This window comes from Aspergillus novofumigatus (assembly GCF_002847465.1).
Source record: "Aspergillus novofumigatus IBT 16806 chromosome Unknown P174scaffold_4, whole genome shotgun sequence".
NCBI lineage: Eukaryota > Fungi > Ascomycota > Eurotiomycetes > Eurotiales > Aspergillaceae > Aspergillus > Aspergillus novofumigatus.
Genome location: NW_020194277.1, coordinates 2942339 through 2969563, shown reverse-complemented (window position 1 = coordinate 2969563; position 27225 = coordinate 2942339). Strand labels below are relative to the sequence as shown.

Here is a 27225-nt window from a genome sequence, read left to right as displayed (position 1 = left end):
GAGGACCCTCTATTATTGATAATCATAGTTGGAGTAGTCTAGAGCCCAAGATGAACTGTGTGTTCTTATAAATACAAGTCCTGCTCCCAAGTCTCTGTCTCAGTTTGACGCCTCTTTCAGTGCTGTATAGTTCCACTGCCTATTGTCCATCCTCCGACGTCACCATGGCTCCGTACAATATCCGGTGGGGTATTATGGGTATGTTTTCCATCTTGTACACGCCCCAGAGGCATTCTAAGCTGACAAGACCTCAAATGAAAAATAGCCACCGGCTGGATTGCAGATAGTAGGTCTCCACGGTTTCCCTCAGAACAAGCCTCAAATTGATGGATAATCAATCGAGAGTAACATAACAGCTAATGCAATTACTTGACGCTTAGTCTTTGTAAGAGATCTTCTGCGCGACCCCAACCTCCGAGACGCATCTGACGTCTCTCACACCGTCGTTGCCGTTGCCTCCTCTTCAGCCAAGGACCGGGCGGAGAAGTTCATTGCTGATACGGGCATCCCGGCGCCGTGTGCCGCGTACGGCTCATACGAAGAGCTCGTGGCCGATGCTAACGTGGACGTGGTGTACGTCGCGACGCCGCACTCGCACCATTTCCAGAATGTGATGCTTGCGCTGGAAGCAGGCAAGAATGTTCTCTGTGAGAAGGCTTTCACCGTCAATGCGGCACAGGCGAAGATCCTGTGCGAGACGGCCAAGAAGAAGAATCTTTTCCTGATGGAGGCCGTGTGGACCCGGTACTTCCCTCTCAGTGTGCAGGTCCGGGACCTCATCAAGCACGGAGCAATTGGCGAAGTTCTCCGGGTGGTTGCCGACAACAGCTTCGGGGATAACGTCGAGGAGCGATGGGGCACTCAGCATCGGATGGTGAATAAGGATCTCGCTGGTGGCTGCTTGCTGGATCGTAAGTTTTTCTCTTCCATCTTTGGGCCCCTGGGCCATTTGACACGGTTTCTAATGATCGTTTCGCTGCAGTGGGCATCTACTCCTTGACCTGGGTCTTCCAGACCATGTACCACACTCTTCCCCGGGAGCAGCGCAAAGCTCCTTCGGCCATCTCCGCGCACATGTCTCTCTACCACCTGACTGGCGCCGACGAGGCCACCACAATCCTTCTCACGTTCCCGACGACCACCCCAAGTAACAATGCCCAGCCCGGTCAATCGCAGGCAGTCGCCATGACCCATCTGCGGATCGCGACCGATCCCGATGAGAAGGGCGCCGCTGGTCCCTCGATCCGCATCCAAGGGACCAAGGGCGAGATTCAGGTCTTTGGCCCCGCCTTCCGGCCCGAGCGGTACCGTCTAATTCCCAAGAAGGGACTTGGCGAGATCAAGGAGGTGCAGTGCCCGTTCCCGGCGGATGGGAAGGGCATGTACTGGGAGGCCGACGAGGTGGCGCGGTGCTTGCGCGATGGAAAGCTCGAGAGCGATGGGCTGCCTTGGGAAGAGAGCATTGTCATCATGGAGGTCATGGACGAGATTAGACACCAGGGTGGGTTGACCTATCCGGAGAAGATCGAGTCCACTGTTTACCCTACCCAGCTGTAAGGGTTGCGGAAATCTATATATACTTGGCTCTGCGGCCGTAGATCGAGTTATTTTACATTTTACATGGCTGGCTTCCTACGGGGTTATCCGGCTGAACATAGTGAATTTTGGTCGCCAAACAAAAGATACTATACATATCGCTGTAATTCCACTGAAGGTATCTTTATGTACGGACGCCAAAAGGACTCTCCAAATACCCTCCTTTGTAGCCCACCAAGAGGCAGATGCGCAAACATCTTGCAGATTACATGGAATCATTTCAGAATTTATCCATCGCACATACCACTCCTCCCCTTGCCGGCAGGGGATGTTACGGGGCTGTATGACGCACGCTCGTGAACCCATTTGGTACCTTCCAGAAGACTTTTGCATTTACTTCTGGAACACACCAAGCAAGCTCTTCCACACCTGGCCAGGCTCCTGGCTGGCGTCAATGCCTCGCCAGATACCGGTCTTCTTGTAGTATTCGACGACAGGGGCGGTCTGGGCGTGGTAAGTCGAAAGACGCTTCTTCAGCGTCTCGGCGTTGTCATCGGAACGTTGAATCAGGGGCTCGCCAGTGACATCATCCTTCATATCGTTCTTGGGAGGGTTGAAGATCTTATGGTACGACCGTCCAGAGGCAGGGTGGACAAGACGTCCAGTAATTCTGGCGACCAGGAGGGCATCGTCGATCTGCAGCTCAATAGCATGCTGGAGCTTCTGCTTACGAGCTTCGAGCATGTCATCCAGACGCTCGGCCTGAGCAACGGTACGAGGGAAGCCATCCAGAATGAATCTAGAAACATTGGACAGTCAGTCACTTTCCATCTCCGACTGAATGAACTTCAACAAGGCACGTGTGTACGAACCCGTTCTTGCACTCAGTGTTGGTGTCGAGCTCGTTCTTGATCATGTTGACCATGATCTCATCGCTAACAAGACCACCCTGGTCCATGATCTTCTTGGCCTCCTTTCCGAGCTCAGTCTTCTTGGCGACCTGGGACCGCAGCATATCACCGGTAGCCTTTGAGGTTGGAAACGAAATGTCAGACGCGCACTTTGCTCAATTACTTGCAATTCAATAACGTACCAGGTGGCACACGCAGTACTTCTCCTTAAGCCGAGGCGCCTGAGTACCCTTGCCTACAACCCGATTAGAACCATGGAGCCATTATCGCAATCGGCAACCCTTGTAAAAGACCATACCAGCACCGGGGGTCCCATAAGGACGATGCGCATCTGCTCAGCGATAGACTTAGGCTTGGATTCGCCGCCGAGACGGCCCTCCAACTCCTGCACACGGTTCTCAAGCTTCTCGATCATGTCCTTCAGACCGTGGACGACCTCTTCTGTGATGGGAGCCATTGCGATTATTGACGACTAGAATCGAAGTATGACGCTATCGAAAGCTCTCCGGGGGAGAACAGAAATAGGAAAAGGAAAAAGGGAGAGGAGAGGGAGGGGAAAGGAATCAAGGTGCCTGGCAGAGAATGGTGCTCAGTGACGGGGAAACGGAAAGGAAGGGAGGATCGGAGAACTAATTCTTGGAGGAAAAGAGATCTAAACCGGAGCATTCTCCCGCGCGTCCGAGGTTCGGGGTCTACTGGCCAAGTACGACGTCCCAGCACCTACGAGTTGCACTGAATCAGGGTCACATATGGGCACATGTAATCTAGCCATCATGACTTTCAATTCCTCCAAATGAGGCTTTCTAAGTCTATAGCATATGCCGAATAATAGTTGAAGGTACACAAGTGCCGACTAGCTGGCCTCAGGCAACAAGGCCCTAAAGTGGCTGGTGCATTACTAGTAGCCAAGCACAAGCCACAAAGACGACCAAAGCTCGCGTGGCTCAGCAGCGGAGGAGCTCCAGGGCAGAACAACAGCAGCTCCATCTTTCGCTCCGTCATCATCATAATCCTCCTCATTCTCATTCTCATCCCATCTCCAAACCGACTTCTCTCTCTCCGTCGCTTCCACAATTATTCACAGTCTTCCGTGCAATCGGAGTCAGCATCTGTGATCTGTCCACGGCCTTCAGTACCCTCCCTCCCTCTACCATCGTTCTCATCTGATCCGATCCGCCATGCCTGCCACCACGGCGGACACACTCTCCCTCGTCACGCGCACCGTCACGGTAGCTCCCTTAGTCCTTCTTTCAGTCGCAGATCATTATGGACGGTCAGCCAAGGGAACTCGGAAGCGTGTTGTTGGTGTGCTGCTTGGAGAGAATTCGGGCCAGACCGTTCGAGTATCCAACAGCTTTGCAGGTGCGTCGGCTCCCAAATGGGCTTAGATATGTCCCTTGGTAGATGGACGGCGGTACTGATGTCTCTATCTTTTAGTTCCGTTTGAGGAAGATGAGAAGGATCCCTCCGTTTGGTTCCTAGATCACAACTTCGTTGAGTCCATGAGAGACATGTTCAAGAAGATCAATGCCCGCGAGAAGCTTGTCGGATGGTATCACTCGGGTCCTAAATTACGAGCCTCTGATCTTGAGATCAATGAACTCTTCAAACGATACACACCGAACCCCTTACTGGTCATTGTCGACGTCCAACCAAAGGAAGTTGGCGTTCCCACAGATGCCTATTTTGCTGTTGACGAGATTAAGGACGTAGGTTGACCCCGTGCGATGCCCTTGGTAGCTCTTCAATCATATCCGACTAACCGGTTTGCTCGCTCTACATAGGATGGCACAACAACGTCCAGGACATTTGTCCATACTCCTTCCGTGATCGAGGCCGAGGAGGCTGAGGAAATCGGTGTTGAACACCTGCTTCGAGACATCAGGGACGTTGCCGTCGGAACCCTTTCGACACGCATAACATCGCAGCTTCAGTCGCTGCAAGGTTTGCACTTGCGCCTGCGTGATATCGGCCAATATCTCCAGAAGGTCCTTGATCACGAGCTGCCGGTCAATCACGCTATTCTTGGCAATCTTCAGGATGTGTTCAATCTCCTTCCCAACCTATCTACCCCAGCAACGACGTCCCGTCTGAGTGGGTCGGAGCCACAGATGGAGAACAGTGAACTAGCACGGGCAATGAGCATAAAGACCAACGATCAATTGATGGCCATCTACATCAGCAGCTTGATTCGCGCTATCACCGCCTTCCACGATTTGATTGAGAACAAGATCCAGAACCGGCAACAACAAGAAGAGAACGAATCGAAGAAGGAGCAAGAAGCAAATGCTGCCAAAGATGACAAGGAGGGTGCGAAGAAGGTGAATGGCGTGAACGGCGAGCAAAAGGAGGATCAGGAGAAGTCCAAGAAGAAGAGCTAGAAGTGTCATTCAACAATGGCACAACTGACATGAAATCAACCCATTTTCAGTTTATGCATGGAAGTGTATATTACGATAATCTGAGAATCGATCTTGTCCTGAGCACGCACCAAGCGAGCTCGAGCAGTTGGAAATATCCATTCCGTCGCGATATAACGCGCCATCGGCTGCTGGACCGTAGACTAGCCGGCAATTTTGTAAGTGGATACTTCCCCTTAGATTCTTTCTGGAAGTATCTATGATATTGCGCATTGAAAGCGCGGTGTCCGTAGTCACCTCGCCTTCTAATATTTCAAAGTTTGAGGCTCTCCCTGACGTGTCTGGCATTCGAAGGAAAATGAATGCCCATTCCCTGGCAACGGACAGACAGGCACAACTGAAAGGCTTTGCTGAAATAATGGTCTGAATGCCTCTTAGAGATGAAGTAAATTCCGTATCATAGGACCGTAGCGCCTCCCAATACGGAGGCGTAGACATCTGTGGACTAATTTCTGCGTGGTCGCGAGAATCATCCACCCCAACCCGCACACCGCGCCGCCAATTCCTCGCAAGTCAGAAAGACAGGACCGGCTTGACCACGGCTGCTGCTACTGAAGATTCCAGGACAGCGCACCATCAGCAAGCACGCGAGGAGATGTTTACAGACAGGAGGTGCCAGTCGGCTGGGTCCACGGGTCAACGAGCCGCCAAAAACATAGCGGCAAGTCGACTCGTGGCCGGCGGCACACTGTTCAGCCAGGGTCTCCTCTTCGACTTCTCCATCAAACTGAGATGAGTAGGCCGGTCCTGGATCGCGGAAGGCATTGAGCGTAAAGGTGGGACATGTGCAGTTCCAGGCGTGCAGGCGGACCTCGTAACCCTTTTGCTCTACGCGTGTCCGCGGAGCCCGGGATGGAGAGGTCGGCGCGGCCGCAGACGTGGATATGACATAGAACATGTCTTCTTGTGGGTTTTCTGTGTTGCTGGGGTCGGTTTCTTCAGGCTGTGAGCATACAGATGCTTGCCCGACGTGGTCATCCCGCATGAATTGTCTGACCAGTCCCCGGTCCAGGATATCTAGGGCCAGGAGGAGTTCATTTGGGAAGAAACAGTGCAAGGTCAACATAACTGACTTGACCTGGGATAATTGAGCCTCGGGGAGGGAAGAGAAAGGTGACTGGCTTGTGGAAGTGTGTCGTTGAGGACGTATAGTGGGATGGTCCATCAGATCGCCGGGATCCCGCACCTCGGGTCTACATGATGCGAGTTGGGAAATCAGTCGGTCAATGAACTGGGTGGTTGAAGGTAGGCTTCTGCGGTCAGCTTCCAGCGCTGACTCCATGGAAGTAGGTGTGCTTGATGGATGCTCTCAGCTTGTCCAGATAGACGATGAAAATCTCGGGCGTTATCGATTAAGTCCCCACTTACTATAAGAACAATTTATGACTACCTCGCTTTTTACAGGCACTGAACTGATTGTAAAAGAAGTCAACAAGTTATAAATAAGCATTGTCTATCATACATAAAACACATGCGGAATATCAGTTACACAAGGAACAAAATGGACCGCAATCATTGCAGGGGCGCAAATGTCATCATCAGCTCCAACCATGTGTGCTTACTCTGCGTATTAGACCCAGTCGATGTGGCTTTGCACTGTTTACTTTTTGGCTTTACTGCGGAGTCTCGCCGATTGACGGGTTCCTTTTGGCGGACTCGAGGGTTTCTTTATGACACCTTTCGGCTTGGCTGCTTTGCCGGACACTGTGTCTGTTGCTTTCTTGGTACCAGCACTGGAATCTTTGGTGTCTGCATCCTTTGAAGGTCCTCCCTTTGGCTTCTGCACTCCCCGTGGTCTGAGCGACATGGTCACTTGTCCCTCGAGGATCTCGCCGGTGTCTTCTGAAATGAACGTCAGCTGCAGAGTAGCACGCTGCGTTCTTGCTCGGGGCCCCAGAGCCACAAGTGCACCTTTACCTGGGTCCAGGAGCAGCTGCTGGTTGATCGTCCATTGGATGGGTCTCCCTTCCAGCTCAATGGTCCCTTTCATTTGTACACCACCCTTGACCGACCCTTTTCCTGAGCCTGATGCATTCGATGAGCCGGCATTGAAATGCCCTGGAGTGGCCGAGCTCTGGCCAGTGCTTGATGCTTTGGGGCTGGAGGACGTGACAACGGCTGATGAACCTGTATTGGAGTCAGCTGAATTGCTCTGGGATTCCAGTCGCCGATACGCAAGTACGTAAGCATTCTCCTTTCCACCGTCTGGCGAGCTCATGCTCTTTTCCAGTGTCTGGGTAATTGTCACCCGATTGTCGTTGGTCATCACCCATTGACCAGAGGGACCCTTGACGGCCGCAGTATAGTGTCCGCTTTTACTGTCGTCGCCGGTATGGAAGACGACAGCATAGAGCTCGTAACCGATCTTGCCTTGTCCCTTAACACTGTCATTTAGAAGAGAATCTGGAATGACTAACTCTCCCTGAACTTCGATTTCGTCTTTCAGTTTCCCTGACTCTTTGTATCGATTGACCTGAACGATAAGAATTTCCGAAGGAAACACTATCTGAGTCTGGATCTCATGAGGGATCTGTGTAGTGGCGCATGTCTTGCAATCCGCAAGAGTCTCCGACTTCATGCCACTAATGATGGCCTCCTCTATAGGGATAGCTTTTTTGGGGCCTGGGAGGTTTGCACTGAGGTACCGTACCCTATCCCCAGCTGTTGAGTCTTTCTGCTTGCATGTCTTGCAAAGGCGGCACCCGCTCAGTGCGACGGTCATCAAATCCATGAGCTCGTCATTGCTGTATTTGTCAGCTTCATGATAATTACACCCTATGGGACGCGGAAAGTGCGCGACTTACTAGGGTTGGCTTGTGTGCCTTTGGAGGAGCGAGATGATGTTTTCCAGCATCTCAAGTGTGTCATGCTGCTGGCCCAGGGTTGTTTGCCAGCACAATTGGCCGTACTTTGGACTCTGAAGTTCTGTCCACAAGGTCTCCATGGCCTGCTCATGTCGATTGGGACATTGCCAGTAGGCAATGAACATGTCGTACAATTTGCGAACCACGTCTGGGATACTCGTGCTTTGCCCCCAGTAGGTCTCGCACCAGCTTAGAAACTGTGGAGTGTGGAGAAACAGCGTGAGGGCTGCATTCCGGTAGCAGAGGTTCAGTCCTTTATTGTTGTCAAAGCCTCTTGTGGGCAAGCTTAGCTTCAGGGAGACATGCTTCCAGGCCGCGGATGCAGCGCTTTGCTGCTGGGAGTCTTGTTAAACCAGTTCTTGTAAGATCATGTACGTTAGAAACGGACTTACTGAAAGAGAGCCTGAAGGGGGCGTGGGCTGGTTCGCCATTTGTGCACACCAGTTCAACGGGCAATATATGCTTGCTGCCGCAGATGCGGAATAGGTCGTCCTGGATAGGAGACAACGTAATGATGAACCTGTTGAGATAAGTATGTTTCACTTGTTGCAGTGATATGAACTGTATCAATCCAGTGCAGAGACTCAGGTCGCGAATGCCATTCTCAACAGGAAATAATCCTGAAGATTTATGCCCGTCATGACAGCCATTGCTACTTGACTGCTTGCTTTGCTCCGTAGTCTGTCCTTTGTCATTATTGTGTATCAAAGCCATGTTGAATGGACGCTTGAAAATAGGGCCTGGGATGGTGTTTCGTTGTAGCCCTTGCGAAGGCACAATGAAAGACAGTATCCGAACTGAGTTCAGAGTTGTCAGATGTTTTGCTTGCTTTCACATATGTCTTTGTCAAATTTGTGCTAGGAGGTATATCAGAGATGTCTCCCAAGGTCCAGCATTGTCAGGCATAAGCCTGGTTTCTTTGAGACGATGTCTTAGGACTGTGGTAGAGAATGCGCTTCAAATCTATGCAAGTAATGAATGAATAACTGATCATAGCCTTTGTCTAAATAAAAGTAACATCCACGACATTTCTTTGAGACTAAGTCTGAAACAAGATATTCAGTCAAACAATGGACCGTTCTCTTTCATACTGCTTATTCGCTTCTGTCAAATAACAACACTGCCCTTCTCTTTCATGCATCTGTTTTTACTCGGCATTATGGGAGTCTCAAAGCAGCAGAGGAAATTATGATAAAAGATTTCAGATCTGTCAGTTAACAGAGACAATTGGACCATTCGGAGGACCTGGATAAAAGATCACAAAATTAGATATCTGTGACATGATTACCCTTCGAGGCAAGCATCATCCCTGTCTTTGATCAGACATGCCTGTTTGCATCTCTCCCCAGAGGGGAGTCTACTGAGTGCGGCATGAGTGGCAGAGTATTCGGCTGGGTATCTCGTTGGGCGCTATACTTTGCTATCGAAACACATTATGCCTACTAAGTTTGAGAGAGAAGGCGCTCTGGCCATTGAGGTACATCGACCAAACAAGGGCCTACAGCAAGTTCGGGCCAGAGTACCCAGTGATATCCTGGCCATCTAAAGTCTAGGTCCGTGACAATTCCGGCTCCGAGGCATTGTCAAACCTGCAGCAATGATATTACAGACACGGGAAGTCGTATGCAAATGAAACAGTAGAATTATATAATATGGGCCAGTTGCAAGTAAAAGACGCATCAGCGTTCCCACATTATCATGATATGTTTGATATACTTGGCTGCTTATGATGAATCCTTCTATTTGCATGGTTAGCATCATGCTTAAGGTACAAATACAGGGGAGTATTGTGGCCCATTCTGTCCAAACTGGGCCTATGAATCGCTGTAGATCCATTGGGCCGGCTGCCAACTGCAACCATCATTCCATACTGTGTCATAGCCCTCTCAAGCTTCAAGTCAGTCTGACGAACATCTTCTACTAAAAGCAGTGACACAGAGGGTGAAGGCACATGGGTGGGTCAAGTGCCTATTCCTATCTGCCACTCCTCCGAGATGATTGACAATCCAGACCCGATAATTTCTTGAACCAGACAGGACATTATCTTTTGCGGAGTCCAGAGCTCATGAACCGGTTCCTATTATCGCCCAAAGACTTTGTCCCGCTTGTTCGCCACGTCCATAGCATGGTCAGGTCAGTACTATTACTTGGTTCGCACTGGAGCGGCAATGCCGTGTTGACCCTCGGCCATGAGCCTGGGTCGTAAACTCATGATCGAGTAATTTCGTGTCTTTCCCCACATCTCTGAGATTCACGTTTCAGCTTGTCAGATATGGAGCCAACTACGACCCAGATACCCAGCCTAGACCCCTCGACAGTAAACGTCAAACAGTCAGGCCTCATGCCCAACCGTCCAACTTCACTGTGGCTCGCCGCTGTCCTCTGATCGCCTTGACTGGGATGGTTTGGTCCGGCTGGTATTGGACCTCTGGAACGCTGAATTGGCAGTACAACCACACGCCTGTTCAAGTCCTCGAATGGAGAATGTCTTGTAGATGAATTGCTGGGCAGAAGCGCATGTTCAATATCTATCTACAGCTGCAACAGCACAGGTCTTGCATTGACGCAACTTAGCTTAAAGTATGACTGAGCTCTGATGTCAAGGTAATAACGTCTAACATTTATGATAAAGGGTTGTCAGAGGTCAATTGACCCGTTATTGGGAGAACTGAAATCAGATATCGATCTACAGCACAATAACAGAACTAGGTAAGTAGCTCTTATTCATAATAAACATGGGCTCCTGCCAATTTCATGCCTGATAGTCAGCAAAACATACAGCAGCTGATTGCGTGGCTATCATGAACATACAAAGCACTAGATAGAGAGGCTGAGCTCCACGAAAAGACTCCCAGTTGATGACTTCGACCATGTATTTCTCTCTCCAATTTTATCTATCTTTGGAAGGTGACAGCTGGGTTCTTTTCCCGGTACAAAGCATCGCCCAGCCACGGCCACCACAAATCCACTGTAATCAGCACTACCGACTCCACCACAGCAAACCAGAAGTCAATCCCAGATCCACCCTGGGCGTTTGACCACCAAACAGTTGATAACTTGTTTGTCGTTGTCAAATATTATCGCGTACGGTACGAGAATATCGACTTTTCCGCGGTTTCTACCACAGCCACCAAGGGCCACACTTTGACTTTACCACTGGATCACTTGTTTTGCTGCCTACCTTAGATCGGATACCTACCTTACTCTGTAGGACAGTATTACTATGTGATAGTTACATAACCACTACTGGAGATTCATGGTAGATCTTGATTGTGGGATACAGAATATAATGAGTAATTCCTGGCTATTTGCGTTTTAAAGCGCTTTCCTCGCTTATTTTTAGCCTCAATGCTCCACTGGACCGCAGCAAACAGCATACTTCTGTAGAGATCTGTAGTCTGTAGATAGATAGTCAGTACTCCATAGAATACCGGGATCTGATTGTCGCTGACTCGCTCAGGTAGCTTAGATCGTCCTTCAGATTCTTCATAATATATTGGTGGTGCATAAATTTGAATCGGCAAACGAGACAGAGACAAATTCCTAAGCTCTTTTTACCTGATCCCTCGGTAGCGAAATGAAGGGAAATGAATAGGTGCACTCTGCTTGATGTCACGGACAAATTCAATTTTAAATTACCTTGCCTCAAACCGTGGCGCAGGGTGGGGGAAAACGCTTGAGCCTGTCGGACATTTTCTTTGCGACGATCATTGCGTACTGCGTGCTTACCAGGAATAGATAGGTAGCCTGTAGCATACCTTAGTCTGGACTGGGCGTTGAAAGTACCCCCACCCGTTCAGCGAATGGTGTTGGCTGCCTACGGCTGCCCTTCTCGACCGTTTGAAACTCGATACCTTAGGAAGGTACGGGTATCCATAGGTACAGCTTGACGTCTCAGGACCAAAACAGTCTCAGTTGTTCATTAACATTCGAGCATCAATATCCATTTCCACGATCAATCCAGTTACTGAAAGTTTCGTCGCCTCGCTGTAGAACGCGCCCAGTCCAATGCTACTGGCTAATAGAAAATCCGTACTCTATGGCTCTCATGTCAAAAGGGTCATCTATCCTGGATTATTAACGCCAATATCCTGCCGCACACGTCACTGTCACTAATTCTATGATCGAATAATGGCACGCTTTTGATCTCACATCCTATCTACACAATACACATTTTTCTGCGACTATATAACATGAGGGTTTTAGTGCAGCCCCGGACTTACTTGGCATTTGGATGAAAAGTTGAGTTGGTTGATCAGGACCAACGCTTTCATATTCATCGAATTTCATTGAGGTTCGTGTCGCACTCGGGATTTGCAGGTGCAGAGACCAGCGAGGTACGGTTTGACATTGGTTCAGTATTATTTTTCACTCTTCCACAGGCATGGTTAGGTCTCTTCGCAGAAAGAGTACAAAAGTTCTTGTTGAAGTAGGGGAACACCTGTTCTCGACCAACTGAAAAGGTAGATTGGTAATTTGCAGCCCACCGCCACTTGATGTCCTGACCCAAATCAAGCTGTATCGTGTAATCTCTGATACATATCGTATGGCTGAGCAAGAGTGATCAGTAGAACCAGCTCTGAATACCTGATCTCTTTTGTTCAACTTGGGAGAGTACTTGACTGTCATTAACCGTACGTGTCTGAGGTACGTAGCAGTACTTGTCAACTCAGCCGGACGGACAACGACCGAGTGCAATAGATCATCTCAGTCAGGACCGTTGTCGACTGGAGTCCGTGATAGATAATTCTCGACCTCTGGCCTATTCCTGCGGCTTGGCAACTTGGCTCCCATTCAAGCTCACACTTTCCGAGAGTAGACCAGCGCGGCACCTCTCCTGCTACTGAATAACAATGCAATTAATACCTGTTTATTTGAGGACATGAAGGGACCAACCCCGACGGGAGCATTGGAAAGGGTTTATTGGCTGGCTTGATATTGTGGTGGCATCCAGCGCCTTAGTCGGAACAGTAAATTGAGGCAAGCCACCGTTGGCCCCACTGGTCCCTAGGTAATCTTGCAGATGACGGGTAACCCCTTGACCCTCGGCCCTGTGGTTCGAAGAGAGGAGTGATAACTCTCAAACGAAAGTTTAGCAATCAGTACGACCATGGTTTTGAAGACTCTTTCCTGTGCTTTGCACAAGTTCAATAAGCTGTGGAAATTTCCATACTCTGTAATATAAAGTTGAATATTCGCTTAATAGTCTTGCACCCAATATCATAATTAGTACTTCAGGGTACAAATAGTGTTGAAGTGTCGCTATCCGCCTCAGGGTTCATCATAGAGAGCAGTGCGGTTCTGGCTATGGCGGTAATAATAGTGATCATAATGTCGGTCCACCTGGCGAGTTCAGATAGAATCTAGATTCGTGTATTGCTTCATGGTTGTGGTTCTGGTCCGACAGATCAACCAGTCCTAATTTCGCAATAGATCATCAGAACATCTGATTGCGAACGAGTCTTATGTAGATAGGTACTACTAGTAGGGCTCATCCACCAAGGAGGGGCACATCTGTTGGAGAATTAATTGGATCTGATTGTAGATGACTGAAACGAACCAAGAACGCTCTTCAGAGGGATGATTGGGGGGCTATTGTAATGAAGTACCGAGTACCTCCAACCTTAACATGCTAAATACTACTTTCAAGGTTAAGAGAGAGTCTAGAACCTATCCCTGAACATTTAAGTATCCAGTCCAAGGATGTCAGGGAACTCAGGTCATGTACAACCAGCTGGTTCGGGAGATAATTGGAAGCCATGTGTACACACAACAAGTGATAAGTGATACGTCAATGGATACATGTAGAGGTGTCTGCTGGCCCCGTACGGAGCTAAATTCACGGCAAGTACGTAGGTGACTCGTAATAAGAAGAACAGTGGAGCGGTGACTAGGTAGAATTACCTTTACGAATCGCACAAGCAATGACGATGTACAATCTATTCTCAGTTCTAGGCAGTAGGCACAAATATTATTATTGCGTGGCCACTGGCCAGAACAATCTTATGTTTTCAGCTGCTGGGTCGATACTTGCCCGTAAAGGAAAGGGTGTTCGTCTCCGCCGTTAGACTAATTGCTTGGAAAATGGAGATCCATCGCAGGGGCTCGGGTCCGGCTTACCAGAAGTTAGAAACCTAGAAATAATGAGAAAAGCCGTTGAGACGTGAACTTGATCGGCTACTTCGAACCGGTATAAACCTGACCTGGCAAAAGTATATATATCTTCTCAATATTGCTGCCTGTCAGCAGAAGTAGTTAATGCTCTCAAGATCTCTCCGTGTTATCATATCCTAATGTCCACATTGATTAGTTGTATCCATTGCCCTTTCTGACTTTATTTGTATTTGCCTATCCGAATCTACAAAACTCATGTTGAGTATAAACAGCGCGTTCGTCGCTGATGTACGAGAGTCAGAATTACCACCATAGTTATTAAGCCAATTCTTCAAGACCCGAAGTAGTAATGTTTTTGGGGCAACAAGCAGAACAATGAGGTTTGTAGGAAATAAAGCAAGATAGAAATATACAAAGGGAAAATACTGGATAAGATAAAAGAGGGAAAGAGAACAGATAATTTAATAGGAATTTCATTCAAAAATTAAAGGACAATCAGTGGTTCGCATACTGGGGTTCCCGGTATGTAGTTCAAGTCTAAGTACAGAAAGGGCTTAGACTCGCTTTCTTTTACTTAGGTCCCCTCTGGTCCTCTAGTGCCCCTCTTATTTCCCCTCGTTTTGTCTTTTCATGAATAATCTCATCGTCAGATCTCCAATCTAGTCTTCACATGTGCTCCATTGCCCTCCACTCGAGGGTGGGATTATCAAGAAATAAGATCAACGGCCTTTAAGATGCTGGAACCCAGAGAGCACAGAGTTACTTGGCCCTGCAAAGCCTCGTCGATACTCCCGTCTCTCGCAGGTTGGAAGATAACTTGATCGCTTTATTTCTCAAGCTGACTGTTGGCTACTGTAATCTCTTCCCGTCTTCACGAACATGCTAGGCATTCATCGAATGATCAAACCCAGTCTCCCAAACCAGAAACACGGGCTCGAACGTTCTGAGAGGTTTGACCGCCAGAGAAGGCTTTGATTAAAGTATCTAGTACCCTGGGTGTGGAACCCGTTATAGCTACTCGAAGAGTCGGGAGTACTGTTAGTGTTAGAGACCGGTACCGAGTAATAATAAAAAATATTGGAATAGTTCAGAGAAATACCTTAGGCAATGGACCCTTCTACCTACCTAACCCATGCCCACGAGTTGCCTCAAAATCAAAGGCACTCCTGGAGGATAGGGAATAGAAACACTCTACAGAGCTAGCAGATGGGAACGTACAGGACCTATAACCTACCTAGGTAGGTACTTGAACAGACCCCATGTTGCGCCATAATTAGGTATACATAAATCTTACCACCGTTGGTAAACAGGTAATAAACAAACAAAAATAATAGCAACCTTACACTAATGGTAAATAATAAATAATAAATAATTATTATTAAAATCATCACCAAACTTGGGTAGACGAACAACAACGGGGCCTGCTCGAACCCACCTCACCACTGAAACCTGTTAATCGCCTCCGTCCTAAGGTAGTCTCGTAATCTGTTACTTGTAGGGTCATAGGCTCATAGGTCGATCTTCCTTGTACTCTTGTGTCGTAGGAAGGTAGTAAGCGGTATCTAGTAGCTACCTTAGTTAAATTACTACTATAGCTGCAAAAGCCTCTAATTTGCTGTCTGCCAACTGCTGGATCAGCTGTCAACGATGATGATCTCTTCCTATGCATCTCAAGCTGTTTCATCTTCCTTTTGAATCTCCCTCCTTTTCTTTTGACCTTTTTGTCTTTTCTTCCTCTTCTTCTGCTCTTTCCCTCGTGATCCCGGATTTCTCTTCTTATCTTCTCGTTGGCATTATCTTATGCGATAACTTCGAGTCTCTTCTATTCTTTATACTATCCTGACCAGACCCTCTTCACTCGGTGAAGACTCTCATTTGATACTATACTCGAATCGTCACATAGAGACTCGTTCTACCATTGACACATTCTACTTTCAATCTTTCATCTGTTAGGAGGCCTCACTTGGTTACTACACGATATTCCATTTCTCAAATCTTCGCCTTTACTTCCAGTGTTTTGATATTGTCGTTATCTGCGTCTTGTCGACTTTGCGCTATTTGGTGGTTTGCCTTTCAAACGTCACACGGCTAGACTGTGCCATCTACCCATCTTTGCTAGAACTTTGGAGCTAGCAGGATAAGCAAGTTTGCGAGACCGATTGTCTGTCTCAAATTGTCTTTGTTTCGGGAGGAATTCTGCTTCGTCACTCGACTTTTATATCATCCTAGATTATCTTCCTTGTTTGCTCTTCTCTGGTTGTACCGATCGACGAACACATCGAAGGTAACCTTATCTGGCCAGTAAGCCAGGTCATCAGGGAATATTTTCCTCGATTACATATGCATTCTTTTGGCTCATAGCCCACAACCATTGCAGGCTGAGTCTCTCTATTGCGAGTCGCGCATATGATTGCGTTACAAAACCAAGCTTTCTACCCTCCTGCCAAAGTGGATATCTCACTGCTTCTGAAGCCCCAAGATGAGGAGGAAGCCGCCTCGGTGACTACTTCGTCCGCCTTCCCTTCGAGGACCCTCCCTCCAGCTTCCATGGGCCCAGCGATACCTGTCGCAGCCTCCACGCCTTTGTCATCCGCACCGCCTCTTACCGCAAAAATCCCAGCGTCCGTCCCTGCCAAGCGTCTGCAGCCAGCCCATACAGCCGAGTCTCCGGCCAAGAAGCAATCGAAGTGGTCCCCCGAGGAAGATGCACTCATCATAGAGTTGCGGGGTAGTGGCATGAAGTGGGAGGACATCAGTAAACGGCTCCCGGGGCGAAGCGCTATCAGCTGCCGTCTCCACTATCAGAATTACTTGGAGCGCCGAAGCGAGTGGGACGAGGACAAGAAGAACAAACTTGCAAGGCTATACGAGAGGTGCGTTTCTGAAAAGACTGGCTCTGTCTACTCAGGCGGAGAGAATTTAATTTCGGAGATAATTACGAAAGCTGCGAAGATGACTTGCTGACTAGGAGACTAAAGGTTCAAAGCAGAGATGTGGTCAAAAGTAGCAGAAGAGATGGCCATCCCATGGAGAGCCGCGGAGGCTATGCATTGGCAGCTAGGGGAGCAAGAAATGGCACGCCGGGCTGGCGTAGTCCCATTTTCGTTATCGAGTTCAGCCATAGATCCGCCAGCGACCAGAGTTCGCAGGGCCAGTACATCGTTATCTCGCCCAAGAAAAGGATCTGCATCACGTACTATTCCTCCGCCCCAACTTCCGTCAGTTGAAGAACTTACCGCTGGTGTTCCTGCGTATGCGCCAGCCCCGCCGTTTCCCCTACCGCGCGATGCCTATCAGTTTCCCCGTCCTCTGGACTTAAGCGGCAGCCATAGCGGGCATTTAGGACCTCCCTATGGTTTGCCGCCTCGAACGCTGCCATAGCGGAATCGAAATGATCCCAAAGTTCTCGTTTTCCTCCTTTTCCTTTTTGTTTCTGATGTTTCTTTTCTTTTGTTTTAAATTCCGTGTTGTTATGATATGCATAGCGCAGGTTGAAGGTGTTCCTCACTATTTGTGAGGGGAGTTCTCATAGAAACGATCTCCGTGATCCCCTGGCTTTTCTGTTACTGAGCGTTTCCAGGAGGCTTTCAACTCGACGAATTCTCTTTGTCATCACCCATCATATATGGTGGACGTTATATGCAATTTACATGAACAGAAAACGGGGAGGTATGCAAGGTAGAGGCTTCGAGGCTGGTTCTCGAAGTCCAACGTTATATCGATCAAGCACAACTGTCCTCTACTCATCGGATCGTGTCGCAATCGCCCACCAGTTGTCTTTTTCATAGCCCGAATCTAGAACCCGGCCGCCCGCTCTTTCAATGTCGCGTTCCAGTTCTGTTGCCTCATAGAGGTGATAGTATCGGTGGAAAGTCCTCGGCTCGTCGTCAGAGCTACCATTGGCAGGCTTGGGCTTCAAGACCCAAGGAACCATTACGTCCTGCTTGTCGCCTTTGTCCCAACCCCTGCGGCTAGTCTTTTGTTCCAAGGCCCAAACATACAGCAGAACTCTGCCTCCGGACGATTTATCAGAGGCAGGTTTCAAAGTGCGGAGAATTTCGCGGATAGCCTGAATTCTTCGTTCAGGTGTGGACAAATGGTGCACAACAGCAATTGAGATAGCGAAGTCAAATAACGAATCTGGATGTGGCAGATTCAGGATGTCCGCCACGATAGTTGAATGCGGCTGGTGTTTGACGGCGATCCGGGCGAGATTATCGGAGCTGGCTGGCGTTAGCAATCGATCGTGGAATGTGGCGGAGGACGAGACATTGCGAAAGGAAGTGACAATGAATGAACAAATAGATATACAAGGTTGGGAACGAATATCGCCCTGCGTTCTACAAACACGTTCATGAAGTAGCAAATAGCAGAATATCTGATAAAGACCTACCGATCCGAGGCGACTATAAAAACGTCCTTATTTACAGACAAGTACTTGCCATTGCCGCACCCCACATCAAGACCAATAGACCCCGGTGCCAATCCTTTGAGGAAGCCTTGGACAATCGGCCATGGCTATAGACAGATCAGCATCAGTTTACCAATGTATTGATAAGTAGGGCGTGCTACGCACCTTGTAACGGGTCGAGGAGAAGTGTTCTGCTATCTGTTGATACACTTCATGTACGTTTTTCTCTTCATAGGCCTCTTCATCGGGCAGATTCGCCGTAGAATCGGGAAAAGACGACGATGCCATTTCGGTTGGGCTTTCTCTTGTTGCGACAGGCTCGGCTTAAGAATCCCTCACATGCAAAATCGGAGGGTCCGGGATTTTCTTATGCTGTCTCGTTGCAGTCAGGGGTACGCAGTTATAGTAAGAGAATACAGAGTATCATCAACTGAGGTGCATCTGCAGATTGTGCCGCCAAGATATGCAGCTCTGGTAATTCAGATTTCAAACCAAGCGGTAATTTTCTGGCATTCCATCAAATAAGGTAAGATTAAGGTTGTGTTTGGCCTTGCTGCTGATGCGCCTTTCGGAGAATTTCTGAATCAGCAGCTGCTGTCAGGCTGATGGCAGCTAAGGTACGTACCTTATCTTTTGCGTAGCAGGCTAGTAGTAGTATTCCGTAGTGTTGCGTGCAAAAGTCCTAAAATGGGTCCTTCCCAGTTATTGATCGCAGTGCCTAAGGCAGCATCAATTCATGCAACTGCATCCTATATATATATATATATATATATACAACTTTTTGAATTACCAGAGGCCAGAGATTTCATCTGCCTGTCTCGGACAAGCCAAACTATAGCTAGCACAACGTAGATCAGGTAGATATGGACTTGCTCCGTACTTGGTGTACAGATTGAAAAGCTTGGCTGGTAAAGCCATTCATTGAGCAAGGGCGTATGGAAGTACGGTCATCGGCCCCAACCTCAAGTGGTCAATACGTATATAATTGAACGTTGAATTTACCTAAGAATCTGCCATTAAAATATACGAGAGCTCGGGATAACTCAGTCTGGTCTTCCAGTTCTTCTGATAGTTCTGGATCAATTCCGACCATCACCATTCACATTGTAGCCTGAGGCACACACTCCCGCCTAAGGGGCCAAGAAGTGGAGTTGGGCTCCACGTGCCTTTCGTGCACCCATCTGATGTCGAGATACCAGACCCAGTTCGATATGGTCGAAGTGCGAATTCTGTAGTCCTGGTGAAACATATATACCGTTTGTGAGTGACTTGAAGTCCCATTGTCGTTATTTGTCCTCACCTTGTCCCTCAACGAAGATCTGGTACGTTATACGGGATCAAGGCCTTGGTCGCTCTGAAGCCTATTGTCCGGTTCCTGTGTAGCGATACCACTTATTATCTTCACATATCTCTGGCACTCTACGAGGAAACCTCCCTCTTTTTCTCTTGCTTGAGCATCAGGAAGATTCCGCATACAAGACTTTATGATTCCCATGGCGTTATATGTTCGCGTTGCCTGCAATTCGCCTGCCACCATGTGACCGATAGGCGTATACCATGACTTCAATTGGGATACCTTCATTGTAGAAAGCATATAGAACTCAGACCTTGGCTGACCTCCATATAGTTGATCTGCTTCAATCACATCAGTGATGGCATTCCAGCCCTCGCCGACAGATGTCTCTGTCATCATCACCACGCCCGGTACAGCAACTGGTTCCGAACCGCGCTTCCTGACAGAGCGTCGTGTCACTCCGACATGGAGTGTCCTGCAGCTGAAATCTAAGTTGGAGACGATGACTGGCATCCCCACGAACTGTCAGCGTCTACTACTGAAGGCACCCGGGCGTGCTGATCAGTGGGTAGATGGAGATGACAGTATCATCGGCAACTGGGGTCTGATGAAGGGCTGCGAGATTGAGGTATGCGCCGTCTTTCCGTCTACCTCTTCCCCAATCCAACAATTTCGTCACATGTACGCTCGGATTCGGACGGTCCTGGTTATTCATCGTTCATCTTGGATGGCTGGTCTGTCAGGCATCTGACAACTACAGCTCAATGCTTCTTGACTTGTTTGTCTTTCCTCCAGAATTTGGGATTCCAGCCAGCTTCAGATGAATGCAACACCGTGAAATCAGTCTCAAATGGCAATGAGCTGTCTAGGTGCCCGACAGCGGTGACTCGCTATTTCCTCAGAGCAAGCAACCGACCAATGCATTCTATTGATATTCGCTGAACAATAGCATCATTTCATAGGTTCACGATACTCGCCCTCAAGCCGCACGGCCTAATTTCAACGATTTGTCTTCTGTGGAGAAATATGTCCTCCCCTCAGCCACGTATGAGTCACTTCCACACTCGGTTCTAGCCTGGAAAAAGAACCAGAAACTCGGCAGATTCGATCCCAAGGCTCTGTCACCGAAGGAGTCGATGCAAAAGCAGGCAGAGAAAGATACCGAGGATGTTCGCGTTCGGGGTAAGTCATGAAAAAATGGCGACACGGGGTTGAGCGACGGCTTGGCATTACCCGGTCATAAAGAAGATTATTCATTTCATTTACTGATCGAGGGATGACAGGCATCGCCGTCTCCAGACGTGCTATTATTCTTCCGTCATCGCCTCCACACGTTAGGCGAGGCACCATACGCTACGTTGGGCCAGTGCCTACGATACCTTTCCCTGGAGTGGACGTCACAACTCAAGAAACTTCCGACTCCGGTCCCCAACCTATCTGGGTAGGAGTTGAACTCGACGAGCCTACCGGAAAGAACGACGGTAGTGTAGGTGGCAGACGCTATTTTACTTGTCCCAACAATACGGGCGTCTTTGTGAAGCCCGAAAAGGTGGAAGTCGGAGACTTTCCCCCATTAGATTTGTTTGATGACCTGGACGATGAAATGGAGGAAATATGAAAATACTTTCCTTATCTCAGCTGAGCAAGTAGTCCAGCAGGAAGAGAATCACAGAAACAGAGAGAAAAGGGGAATGGAAAGGCTAGCATCGGTCTGGCACAATATTTCTATTCAAGACAATAAATCCAGTTATACCAAGCTCCCGCTCGCAATCGTTGTGCTCATTCGCCGGCAAATAAGAGATGGACTGAGAAGGAAAGGGGGAAAAATGTCAGAGAAACCCCGAACACCGTCGTTCCAGTACCCCATGCTGGTAAATCGCTACACTGAAAAGGGCCAAAGCCACGAAATGAATACAAATACCCAATATGGAAGAAAGCTTCTACAGCATCTCAACAGCGAAAAAGGAGGAAGTAGGAAACTGCACTGCGCACACGCTCGCAGTCGATCCCATCCCACAGGAGTGACCGAAGCCGAGGGGAAGAAAAGGATCATGAAGCTTTAGACCCACTTCCTGCCTTCTGCTTGCCTTTCGGCCTGCCTTTACCGGTACCGTTTGGGCGACCCCTTTGAGTTGTTGACTCGTCTTCAGTTGAGACAGCTGGCTTGGAAGCTGATCCTGGGCTGGACTGGTCATTCTCCACCGGAACACAGCCTTGCGTAAAGAAGAGCCGAGCATCCTTCCCATGCGTGTTCGCAAAGCTGTAATAATTGCCTGCAACCGAGAAAAACGCTAATCAGCATGCGCAATGGAAATGCAAGGGATCTAGACACAAGGCAAGCACGTCCTGAAGAGACTCCCTTACCTCTTGGCACTTGAAATACACAGCCCTTTCCGGCGCTGAATTGCACGCCAGATATATCTACCTGGACCCGTCCGTGACACACGTAGAAGACCATGTGCATTTTCTTTGAGTTCTTGGGTTTTTTGACACCCCCTGGGGGCAGTTCAACGATTCCAGAGCCGATGAACGGGGAGCTCAGCAGCTTAGCAAAGCGGAAGGTAGAGTCTTTGACATCTCTCGTCTCGATACCGGACGGAGCATAGGCGATATCTACAATTACCCTGGGTCAGCGTACTTTGGTGTGATTCAATAGCCAGGCGATCAGAGAAAAAAGCAAGCATTCAAAAGTACTTACCGAGGATCTCCTCTTCGATGGAACCGGCTTGGGTGTCTGGATCCCATTTCCTAACATAACCATGCAAGACGCCGCCTTCTTTCTCCCACGGATCGACGTAATCGTCGTCTTCATTATCCGACTCATCGTCTCGACTCTTCCGCGACTTGGATTTCTTGGATGACCGCCGTTTACTGACTTTCCTCTTCTCCGGTTCCAGTTCCTCTGTTCGGATGATCTCTTTGATAGTCGAAAGCGGATAGCGCTGGCCTTCGGCGGCCTCGCCGTCTCCATAAACGCACCTCTCATTTTTCCAGTAAGCAAGCGGTCTAACAGAAACTCGCCCCGATCGAGTGTGGGTTGCGCTGCCATCAGTGGGTATTTCCCGCTTCAGTATGTATAAGCTCCGATCCTTTAGAGGCCCCGTACGATTGACATAATTTTCCACAACTTTGTCTAACTCTGGATTTCCGGAGCCCTTCAACCCCCGCCCAGTCTGACTGGCAGTCTTTGATTTCTTGGAAGGTCGTTGTCCCACGGCATCATCCTCATCATTGTTCATCCTTTGCAGTTTTGGGGGTCTCCCAGGGCGCTTTCGTTTCTGTACATTTCCTTGCTCGCTCGTCTCATTTTGCTGCGTGACTTCTTGGGCCCGAGTTTTCTCAGATTGTGCAAGTTTCTTAGGCTTGGGGACGGCTCTTGATCGCTCTGTTTTGCGCGAACCGGCAGCTGTGTACGACGGAATATCCATGTCGACACGATCAACGCGCTCAGACTCATCCTGTTGATCTTCCGCGAAAGTGTCGTCGCCAGCGTTGAAACTGTCGTCGTAATTGTTTCGCATCTGCTCAAATGCATTCGCGTTTTCGTCTCCGTTCATTTGACTATTAGCGTCACTGTCTGAGAAGTCAACTGTGACCGTGGTTCCTGCCGTCTTGTTGATTCCTTTATTATTCCGCAGGCCATTGACATGGTTTAGAGAGGGCGCATTGATGGAACGGTTGGTAAGAGGGGATACATCACGCCGTGTTTCCCCCTTAGCACTCCCAAGCCCCTTACCATCTGATGGACTGGAAGAGAGAATGTCACGTTGCGGGCTTGCAGAAGATCGCAAGCCAGGAGTTCGCCGCGGTGATCCACTCAAGCCGGATTTCATGGGAGACCGCGCAACCGGCGGCGGGAGGAAGGATGCGCGCCCCCCATGAGTTCCACTCAAGAAGTCAGCGGGCCCAAGCCCATTGCCTGTGACCAGGCACAAGATCAGTATGATCGCGGACAAATCGGAAGAAGTGAATCACACACCTTCATCCATGGACATTCCATCGGACCCAATCGTAGTGTTGTTGCCATATGCTTCGGGTGACTTTTCGGGAGATGAGAAAATCCCATCAATCTCCTCCATTCCATGCTCGTCGCGCTTGCCTTCTTTTAAGGTAACTCCCGTTCGTCTACATCCCGTGCCATTGTCAGGGTTCCCTTGCCGAAATGACGGAGGATTCCTAAGGAGACATGCCCCTGCATTACTTACCTCCCAGCTTTACCGACGTTAGAATAGTCATAGTCGCGAGTTTTCGCAGGCCCGCGAGGAGCCATTGTTGCGGAGGTATAGGAGTAGTGGTGCGGGAAACAGTTTCACCGAATTATTGGAGTCGCACGGGGCCAGCAGCGTCCGATGCCAGAATCTCTGTGCCGTGAACCTCTGCGAGTAGGACGATGTATCTCATGCAGGGGAACACCCTGTGCCTCGTGCACTAATAGGATGTTGAGAAAGGGGAATTCAAGCGTCGGGCAAGAGTAAAGATGATGGTTACTTGGGAGGGGAATTGCATTGGAATTCATGATGGGCGGCGAACAACGCGCGGAAGTGCCGCTAGTCCGGAACGGTTCTTGACGCGTCCAAAACTCCCAAAGTGCAGTCGCCAGGCCATACCAGCATGTGAGTGTCGTCCAACATTTGCTGATAAATTAATCTAAATCTGCCTCTTCTTGAGCTTATTTCTTCTCCTAGTCTTCGGCCCTGCTGCGAATATGGAAGAATCCGGCCTGAGTGTCACCGATGCTCCAGATGCATCTACCTCCGCTGGCTCTTTCATCCCTCCCAGTATAGATCGCGCTCGACTGCTATCTGGAGAGTCCTACGCTTACTATTCTTCATTTCCTCTCGCAAGTACAGAGGGGTCTTCGCAGGTCACTGGCGACAATCACACAATCACAGCGGATTCTTCCACGCCATCTGCATCCCCGTCACCAAGCTATTTTGTACTGGGTGTCGACGAAGCGGGACGTGGTCCAGTCTTGGGTCCCATGGTATACAGTGCCTTTTATATTCCGCATACTCTCCATCACTCCCTCCTGGCTCGCGACTATAGCTTCAACGATAGTAAAGTTCTCACTCCCGGTGTGCGCGCGAACTTGATGCGGCTGCTCTGCACCGCTGGAAATCCTCTCCATGCATCGTGTGGGTGGGCGACCAAAGTCTTATCTGCGCGAGATATCTCTGCAGGAATGATGCGGCCTGCATCTGGTGCGTATAACTTGAACGCACAGGCGATGGATGCCACTGTTGAAATAATACGCGGCATTGTGGAGGAGCGCAGAGTAGACATTAGAGAGGTCTACATTGACACAATCGGGAATCCAGCGACCTATCAACAGAGACTGGAGCGTATTTTCCCTACATTGAAGATCACAGTCGCGAAGAAAGCCGACGCTCTATACCCTTGCGTAAGCGCTGCAAGTGTGGTCGCCAAAGTCACGAGAGACGTGGCACTGGAGTTCTGTCACGAAGCCGTATACGGACTTCAACGATCTGAAGCGCCATCGCTGGGGGTGGCCACAGACAGCTGGGGAAGCGGGTATCCTTCGGATTCCAAGTGCGTCAGCTGGCTCAGAAACCATATGGACCCCATTTTCGGATGGGGCAACGAGTGCCGATTTAGCTGGGGGACTGCAAAAGAAATGCTTGAGCTCAAGGGAGGAACTAGAGTCGATTGGCCGGTCGAAGAGGAGGGCACTGCACCGATCAAAGACTTTCTGCTTACCACCGCAAGAAATGGAAAGAGAACTGAGCAGGATGAGTTGCGGGAATGGTTTGGTCGCCGATCAACGGAGGTGCTTTGAAAAGGAACCGCCCTTCCATTTGGCTTCAATAGGAAAGAATGGTGAATGTTATGATACCCCAATTTAATCAGATTCTGAACATGTCGAGGTAATTCACAAAGAACAAAAATTCCAGTAGTGACCACTCATGTCCCATGGGTATCTCCTTGAAACTCCTTGTGAAGCACACATCACACATCAAATGAGACTTTCCAAAACGCCGAATAATCATCGCGATTCAGATGAACAGTAAGATTACACAAGCAGCCATTCATCCCATAGATCATGGACCTGCATGGCCTTTTAAGACACAACTGGAAACCGATATAAGAACGGCAAGCACGAGGTAAAAGGCGGGTTACGCAATGAAAGAGTGAGTCTTCACAGCGTTGCAGTAGAGAAATAGAAGTTCTCCCATAAGTATTCATAGTCTTCGATGACGCTTCCCACCAAATCAAGCAGTGGTTTACCTTTCATCTTGCTGGTCAACCCCTTTAGCCACGACCTAATCAGCGTCAGCTCGTCGTTCCCTTCACCTCAAATGGAAGGCCAGGGATTGCATACTTGGTAATGTTCTCATAGAATGCACCGCGCATAAGCCACCAGCCCATGGCCCAGCCTCGCTTTCTCAGTTCCTCGCGTTCAAGCCCTGTGAGGCCACGAAGGCCTCCTGCCACCCGCTCCCGGAAATCGGATTTGGCAAGTTGACGACAACCATACTCCATAGCAAAGCCAATCAACCAGGGCCTCCAGCTTCTCTTGTCGCGCCGCCATCTTTGTAGCGCTAGTGCATAGATGACCGGCCGCAGGATGTATAGCACTTCTGCTAATTGGCCCTGACCACTGACACGGTGCAACAGCGCCTTCGGCGGCTTGATATCATCGGCTGTTAAGACTTTGGATATGAGGAAGTTGGAAATGTCGTTGGCATCGGGTAGAGAAGGAAGCGATAATCCAGTGCGCGGCATAGTCCAGCTCAAGTCCGCGGACCGCTCACTGACGGGTGTCTGCATCCCATTCCAATCACTCTCTTCTTCCTCCGTAGACCTAGGATCTACCTCGCGCTCAGGTAACGGTGGACTGACCAGCGGCCTAGAATTTGTGAGGCGCAGTAGAAGCATGCGACATGCCGCTTTGATGATTTCGATGAGAACAACGACGCGCCAGCGTACTTTTTCACCTCGACGTCGCGCGATCATCTCCCAGAGCAATTCGGTGTATCGTACCATCTGAAGCGTAAGAGCCACCTGATGATAAAGAGCCGAATGAGATATCCAATATTTTGTATACCGAGAATGAGGTGTTGGTGCCGGCCGCGGAACTGTTGAAGGAAGTCTCGCAACCACCCGGGAGACGAGGCTATCATGATAGAGCGAAAGGAGCTGAACGCCAGAATGGACTGCTCAAAGAGGAAGACTTGTGAGTACATGGATAACTGCTAAGATGCTTAGATTGTATACAGACCACATTCTGATGATATCTCGGAGTCTCGATACCGCCCTAGAGCTAGATTAGCCTCCATCCGCAATCGACGAGAAGGCGCTCGGGGGCGCTTCTATGCGGTCCTCACCAGGAATAATATATGTGAGAGATCTCAATGCAGACTCGACTTGACCCACGGAGCTAGCATTCTTCGTCACAAAGTCTTCATACAGAGTAAGCCATTTAGACGGCTGCAACAATGTTGCAGATACCGGACTATGACTCTTCCAGTCTGAATTCATCTCCGATGAAAAGAGCTCCGGAAGTGCCGAGCAAGCTACAAGAATATCACTTTTTGCAAAAACAATTGAAGGTTTCGAGGCTGCGAAAAGAGAGTCATTAGGCTGAGATCGAGATCGCCTCGCTGGATGGTTCCAGGAGTCGAGTCTGGGTACAGGAGTACTGCGGCACGTGTCC

General features: G+C 49.2%; 11 protein-coding genes across 11 annotated transcripts; 5 read left to right on the top strand and 6 right to left on the bottom strand.

Annotated features, from left to right (window-relative positions):
* Positions 1–129: 129 nt before the first annotated feature.
* Positions 130–1654, top strand: P174DRAFT_441825 (Gfo/Idh/MocA family protein). Its single transcript, XM_024827426.1, has 2 exons — positions 130–911; positions 983–1654. The coding sequence occupies exons 1-2, from the start codon at positions 614–616 to the stop codon at positions 1555–1557; spliced, it is 873 nt and encodes a 290-aa protein (XP_024683121.1). The 5' UTR covers positions 130–613; the 3' UTR covers positions 1558–1654.
* On the bottom strand, positions 1635–2984 carry adk1 (adenylate kinase ADK1). Its single transcript, XM_024827425.1, has 4 exons — positions 2746–2984; positions 2630–2677; positions 2409–2563; positions 1635–2335 (listed from the first exon to the last, which is right to left on the bottom strand). The coding sequence occupies exons 1-4, from the start codon at positions 2902–2904 to the stop codon at positions 1930–1932; spliced, it is 768 nt and encodes a 255-aa protein (XP_024683120.1). The 5' UTR covers positions 2905–2984; the 3' UTR covers positions 1635–1929.
* Positions 2985–3417: 433 nt separating this feature from the next.
* rpn8 (proteasome regulatory particle lid subunit RPN8) lies at positions 3418–4964 on the top strand. Its single transcript, XM_024831199.1, has 3 exons — positions 3418–3809; positions 3885–4156; positions 4232–4964. The coding sequence occupies exons 1-3, from the start codon at positions 3626–3628 to the stop codon at positions 4826–4828; spliced, it is 1053 nt and encodes a 350-aa protein (XP_024683119.1). The 5' UTR covers positions 3418–3625; the 3' UTR covers positions 4829–4964.
* A 372-nt stretch (positions 4965–5336) lies between these two features.
* P174DRAFT_451391 (uncharacterized protein) lies at positions 5337–6149 on the bottom strand (the record flags this gene model as incomplete). The annotated part of the gene is made up of 1 exon (XM_024829004.1): positions 5337–6149. The coding sequence occupies one exon, from the start codon at positions 6147–6149 to the stop codon at positions 5337–5339; it is 813 nt and encodes a 270-aa protein (XP_024683118.1).
* Positions 6150–6467: 318 nt separating this feature from the next.
* On the bottom strand, positions 6468–8162 carry P174DRAFT_512666 (ubiquitin carboxyl-terminal hydrolase; the record flags this gene model as incomplete). Its single annotated transcript, XM_024831898.1, has 3 exons — positions 6468–7611; positions 7672–8066; positions 8124–8162. The coding sequence occupies 3 exons, from the start codon at positions 8160–8162 to the stop codon at positions 6468–6470; spliced, it is 1578 nt and encodes a 525-aa protein (XP_024683117.1).
* A 7808-nt stretch (positions 8163–15970) lies between these two features.
* P174DRAFT_185561 (MYB DNA-binding domain protein) lies at positions 15971–17405 on the top strand. Its single transcript, XM_024821267.1, has 2 exons — positions 15971–16718; positions 16824–17405. Exons 1-2 carry the CDS (start codon positions 16252–16254, stop codon positions 17224–17226), a joined length of 870 nt encoding a protein of 289 aa, XP_024683116.1. The 5' UTR covers positions 15971–16251; the 3' UTR covers positions 17227–17405.
* P174DRAFT_441821 (tRNA (carboxymethyluridine(34)-5-O)-methyltransferase) lies at positions 17126–18813 on the bottom strand. Its single transcript, XM_024827424.1, has 3 exons — positions 18422–18813; positions 18239–18363; positions 17126–18068 (listed from the first exon to the last, which is right to left on the bottom strand). Exons 1-3 carry the CDS (start codon positions 18542–18544, stop codon positions 17585–17587), a joined length of 732 nt encoding a protein of 243 aa, XP_024683115.1. The 5' UTR covers positions 18545–18813; the 3' UTR covers positions 17126–17584.
* A 647-nt stretch (positions 18814–19460) lies between these two features.
* Positions 19461–21308, top strand: P174DRAFT_441820 (TBCB family protein). Its single transcript, XM_024827423.1, has 4 exons — positions 19461–19516; positions 19884–20178; positions 20513–20732; positions 20834–21308. Exons 2-4 carry the CDS (start codon positions 19909–19911, stop codon positions 21166–21168), a joined length of 825 nt encoding a protein of 274 aa, XP_024683114.1. The 5' UTR covers positions 19461–19516; positions 19884–19908; the 3' UTR covers positions 21169–21308.
* Positions 21309–22081: 773 nt separating this feature from the next.
* On the bottom strand, positions 22082–24101 carry P174DRAFT_441817 (Cupin domain protein). The gene is made up of 2 exons (XM_024827422.1): positions 23530–24101; positions 22082–23469 (listed from the first exon to the last, which is right to left on the bottom strand). The coding sequence occupies exons 1-2, from the start codon at positions 23627–23629 to the stop codon at positions 22235–22237; spliced, it is 1335 nt and encodes a 444-aa protein (XP_024683113.1). The 5' UTR covers positions 23630–24101; the 3' UTR covers positions 22082–22234.
* An 82-nt stretch (positions 24102–24183) lies between these two features.
* On the top strand, positions 24184–25373 carry P174DRAFT_389883 (ribonuclease H2 catalytic subunit RNH201). Its single transcript, XM_024823466.1, has one exon. It carries the CDS (start codon positions 24256–24258, stop codon positions 25345–25347), a length of 1092 nt encoding a protein of 363 aa, XP_024683112.1. The 5' UTR covers positions 24184–24255; the 3' UTR covers positions 25348–25373.
* A 334-nt stretch (positions 25374–25707) lies between these two features.
* P174DRAFT_369693 (peroxisomal membrane protein PEX16) lies at positions 25708–27050 on the bottom strand (the record flags this gene model as incomplete). The annotated part of the gene is made up of 4 exons (XM_024822294.1): positions 25708–25831; positions 25891–26728; positions 26794–26826; positions 26897–27050. 4 exons carry the CDS (start codon positions 27048–27050, stop codon positions 25708–25710), a joined length of 1149 nt encoding a protein of 382 aa, XP_024683111.1.
* Between the last annotated feature and the right edge of the window lie 175 nt (positions 27051–27225).

Bases quoted from the DNA above. Each gene is read 5' to 3' on its own strand.
- P174DRAFT_185561 (XM_024821267.1), top strand. From the start codon at position 16,252: ATGATTGCGTTACAAAACCAAGCTTTCTACCCTCCTGCCAAAGTGGAT. The intron at 16,719-16,823 runs GTGCGTTTCTGA...AGGAGACTAAAG, and splicing joins CTTGCAAGGCTATACGAGAG to GTTCAAAGCAGAGATGTGGT.
- P174DRAFT_441817 (XM_024827422.1), bottom strand. From the start codon at position 23,629: ATGGAGGAGATTGATGGGATTTTCTCATCTCCCGAAAAGTCACCCGAA. The intron at 23,470-23,529 runs GTGTGTGATTCA...GCCTGGTCACAG, and splicing joins TGGAATGTCCATGGATGAAG to GCAATGGGCTTGGGCCCGCT.
- P174DRAFT_441825 (XM_024827426.1), top strand. From the start codon at position 614: ATGCTTGCGCTGGAAGCAGGCAAGAATGTTCTCTGTGAGAAGGCTTTC. The intron at 912-982 runs GTAAGTTTTTCT...GTTTCGCTGCAG, and splicing joins TGGTGGCTGCTTGCTGGATC to TGGGCATCTACTCCTTGACC.
- rpn8 (XM_024831199.1), top strand. From the start codon at position 3,626: ATGCCTGCCACCACGGCGGACACACTCTCCCTCGTCACGCGCACCGTC. The intron at 3,810-3,884 runs GTGCGTCGGCTC...TCTATCTTTTAG, and splicing joins AGTATCCAACAGCTTTGCAG to TTCCGTTTGAGGAAGATGAG. The intron at 4,157-4,231 runs GTAGGTTGACCC...CGCTCTACATAG, and splicing joins CTGTTGACGAGATTAAGGAC to GATGGCACAACAACGTCCAG.
- P174DRAFT_441821 (XM_024827424.1), bottom strand. From the start codon at position 18,544: ATGGCATCGTCGTCTTTTCCCGATTCTACGGCGAATCTGCCCGATGAA. The intron at 18,364-18,421 runs GTGCGTAGCACG...ATCTGTCTATAG, and splicing joins TCTCCTCGACCCGTTACAAG to CCATGGCCGATTGTCCAAGG. The intron at 18,069-18,238 runs GTAGGTCTTTAT...AACGCCAGCCAG, and splicing joins TTTATAGTCGCCTCGGATCG to CTCCGATAATCTCGCCCGGA.
- adk1 (XM_024827425.1), bottom strand. From the start codon at position 2,904: ATGGCTCCCATCACAGAAGAGGTCGTCCACGGTCTGAAGGACATGATC. The intron at 2,678-2,745 runs GTATGGTCTTTT...GTTGTAGGCAAG, and splicing joins TTATGGGACCCCCGGTGCTG to GGTACTCAGGCGCCTCGGCT. The intron at 2,564-2,629 runs GTACGTTATTGA...CCAACCTCAAAG, and splicing joins AGTACTGCGTGTGCCACCTG to GCTACCGGTGATATGCTGCG.
- P174DRAFT_441820 (XM_024827423.1), top strand. From the start codon at position 19,909: ATGGCATTCCAGCCCTCGCCGACAGATGTCTCTGTCATCATCACCACG. The intron at 20,179-20,512 runs GTATGCGCCGTC...ATCATTTCATAG, and splicing joins TGAAGGGCTGCGAGATTGAG to GTTCACGATACTCGCCCTCA. The intron at 20,733-20,833 runs GTAAGTCATGAA...GAGGGATGACAG, and splicing joins CGAGGATGTTCGCGTTCGGG to GCATCGCCGTCTCCAGACGT.
- P174DRAFT_389883 (XM_024823466.1), top strand. From the start codon at position 24,256: ATGGAAGAATCCGGCCTGAGTGTCACCGATGCTCCAGATGCATCTACC.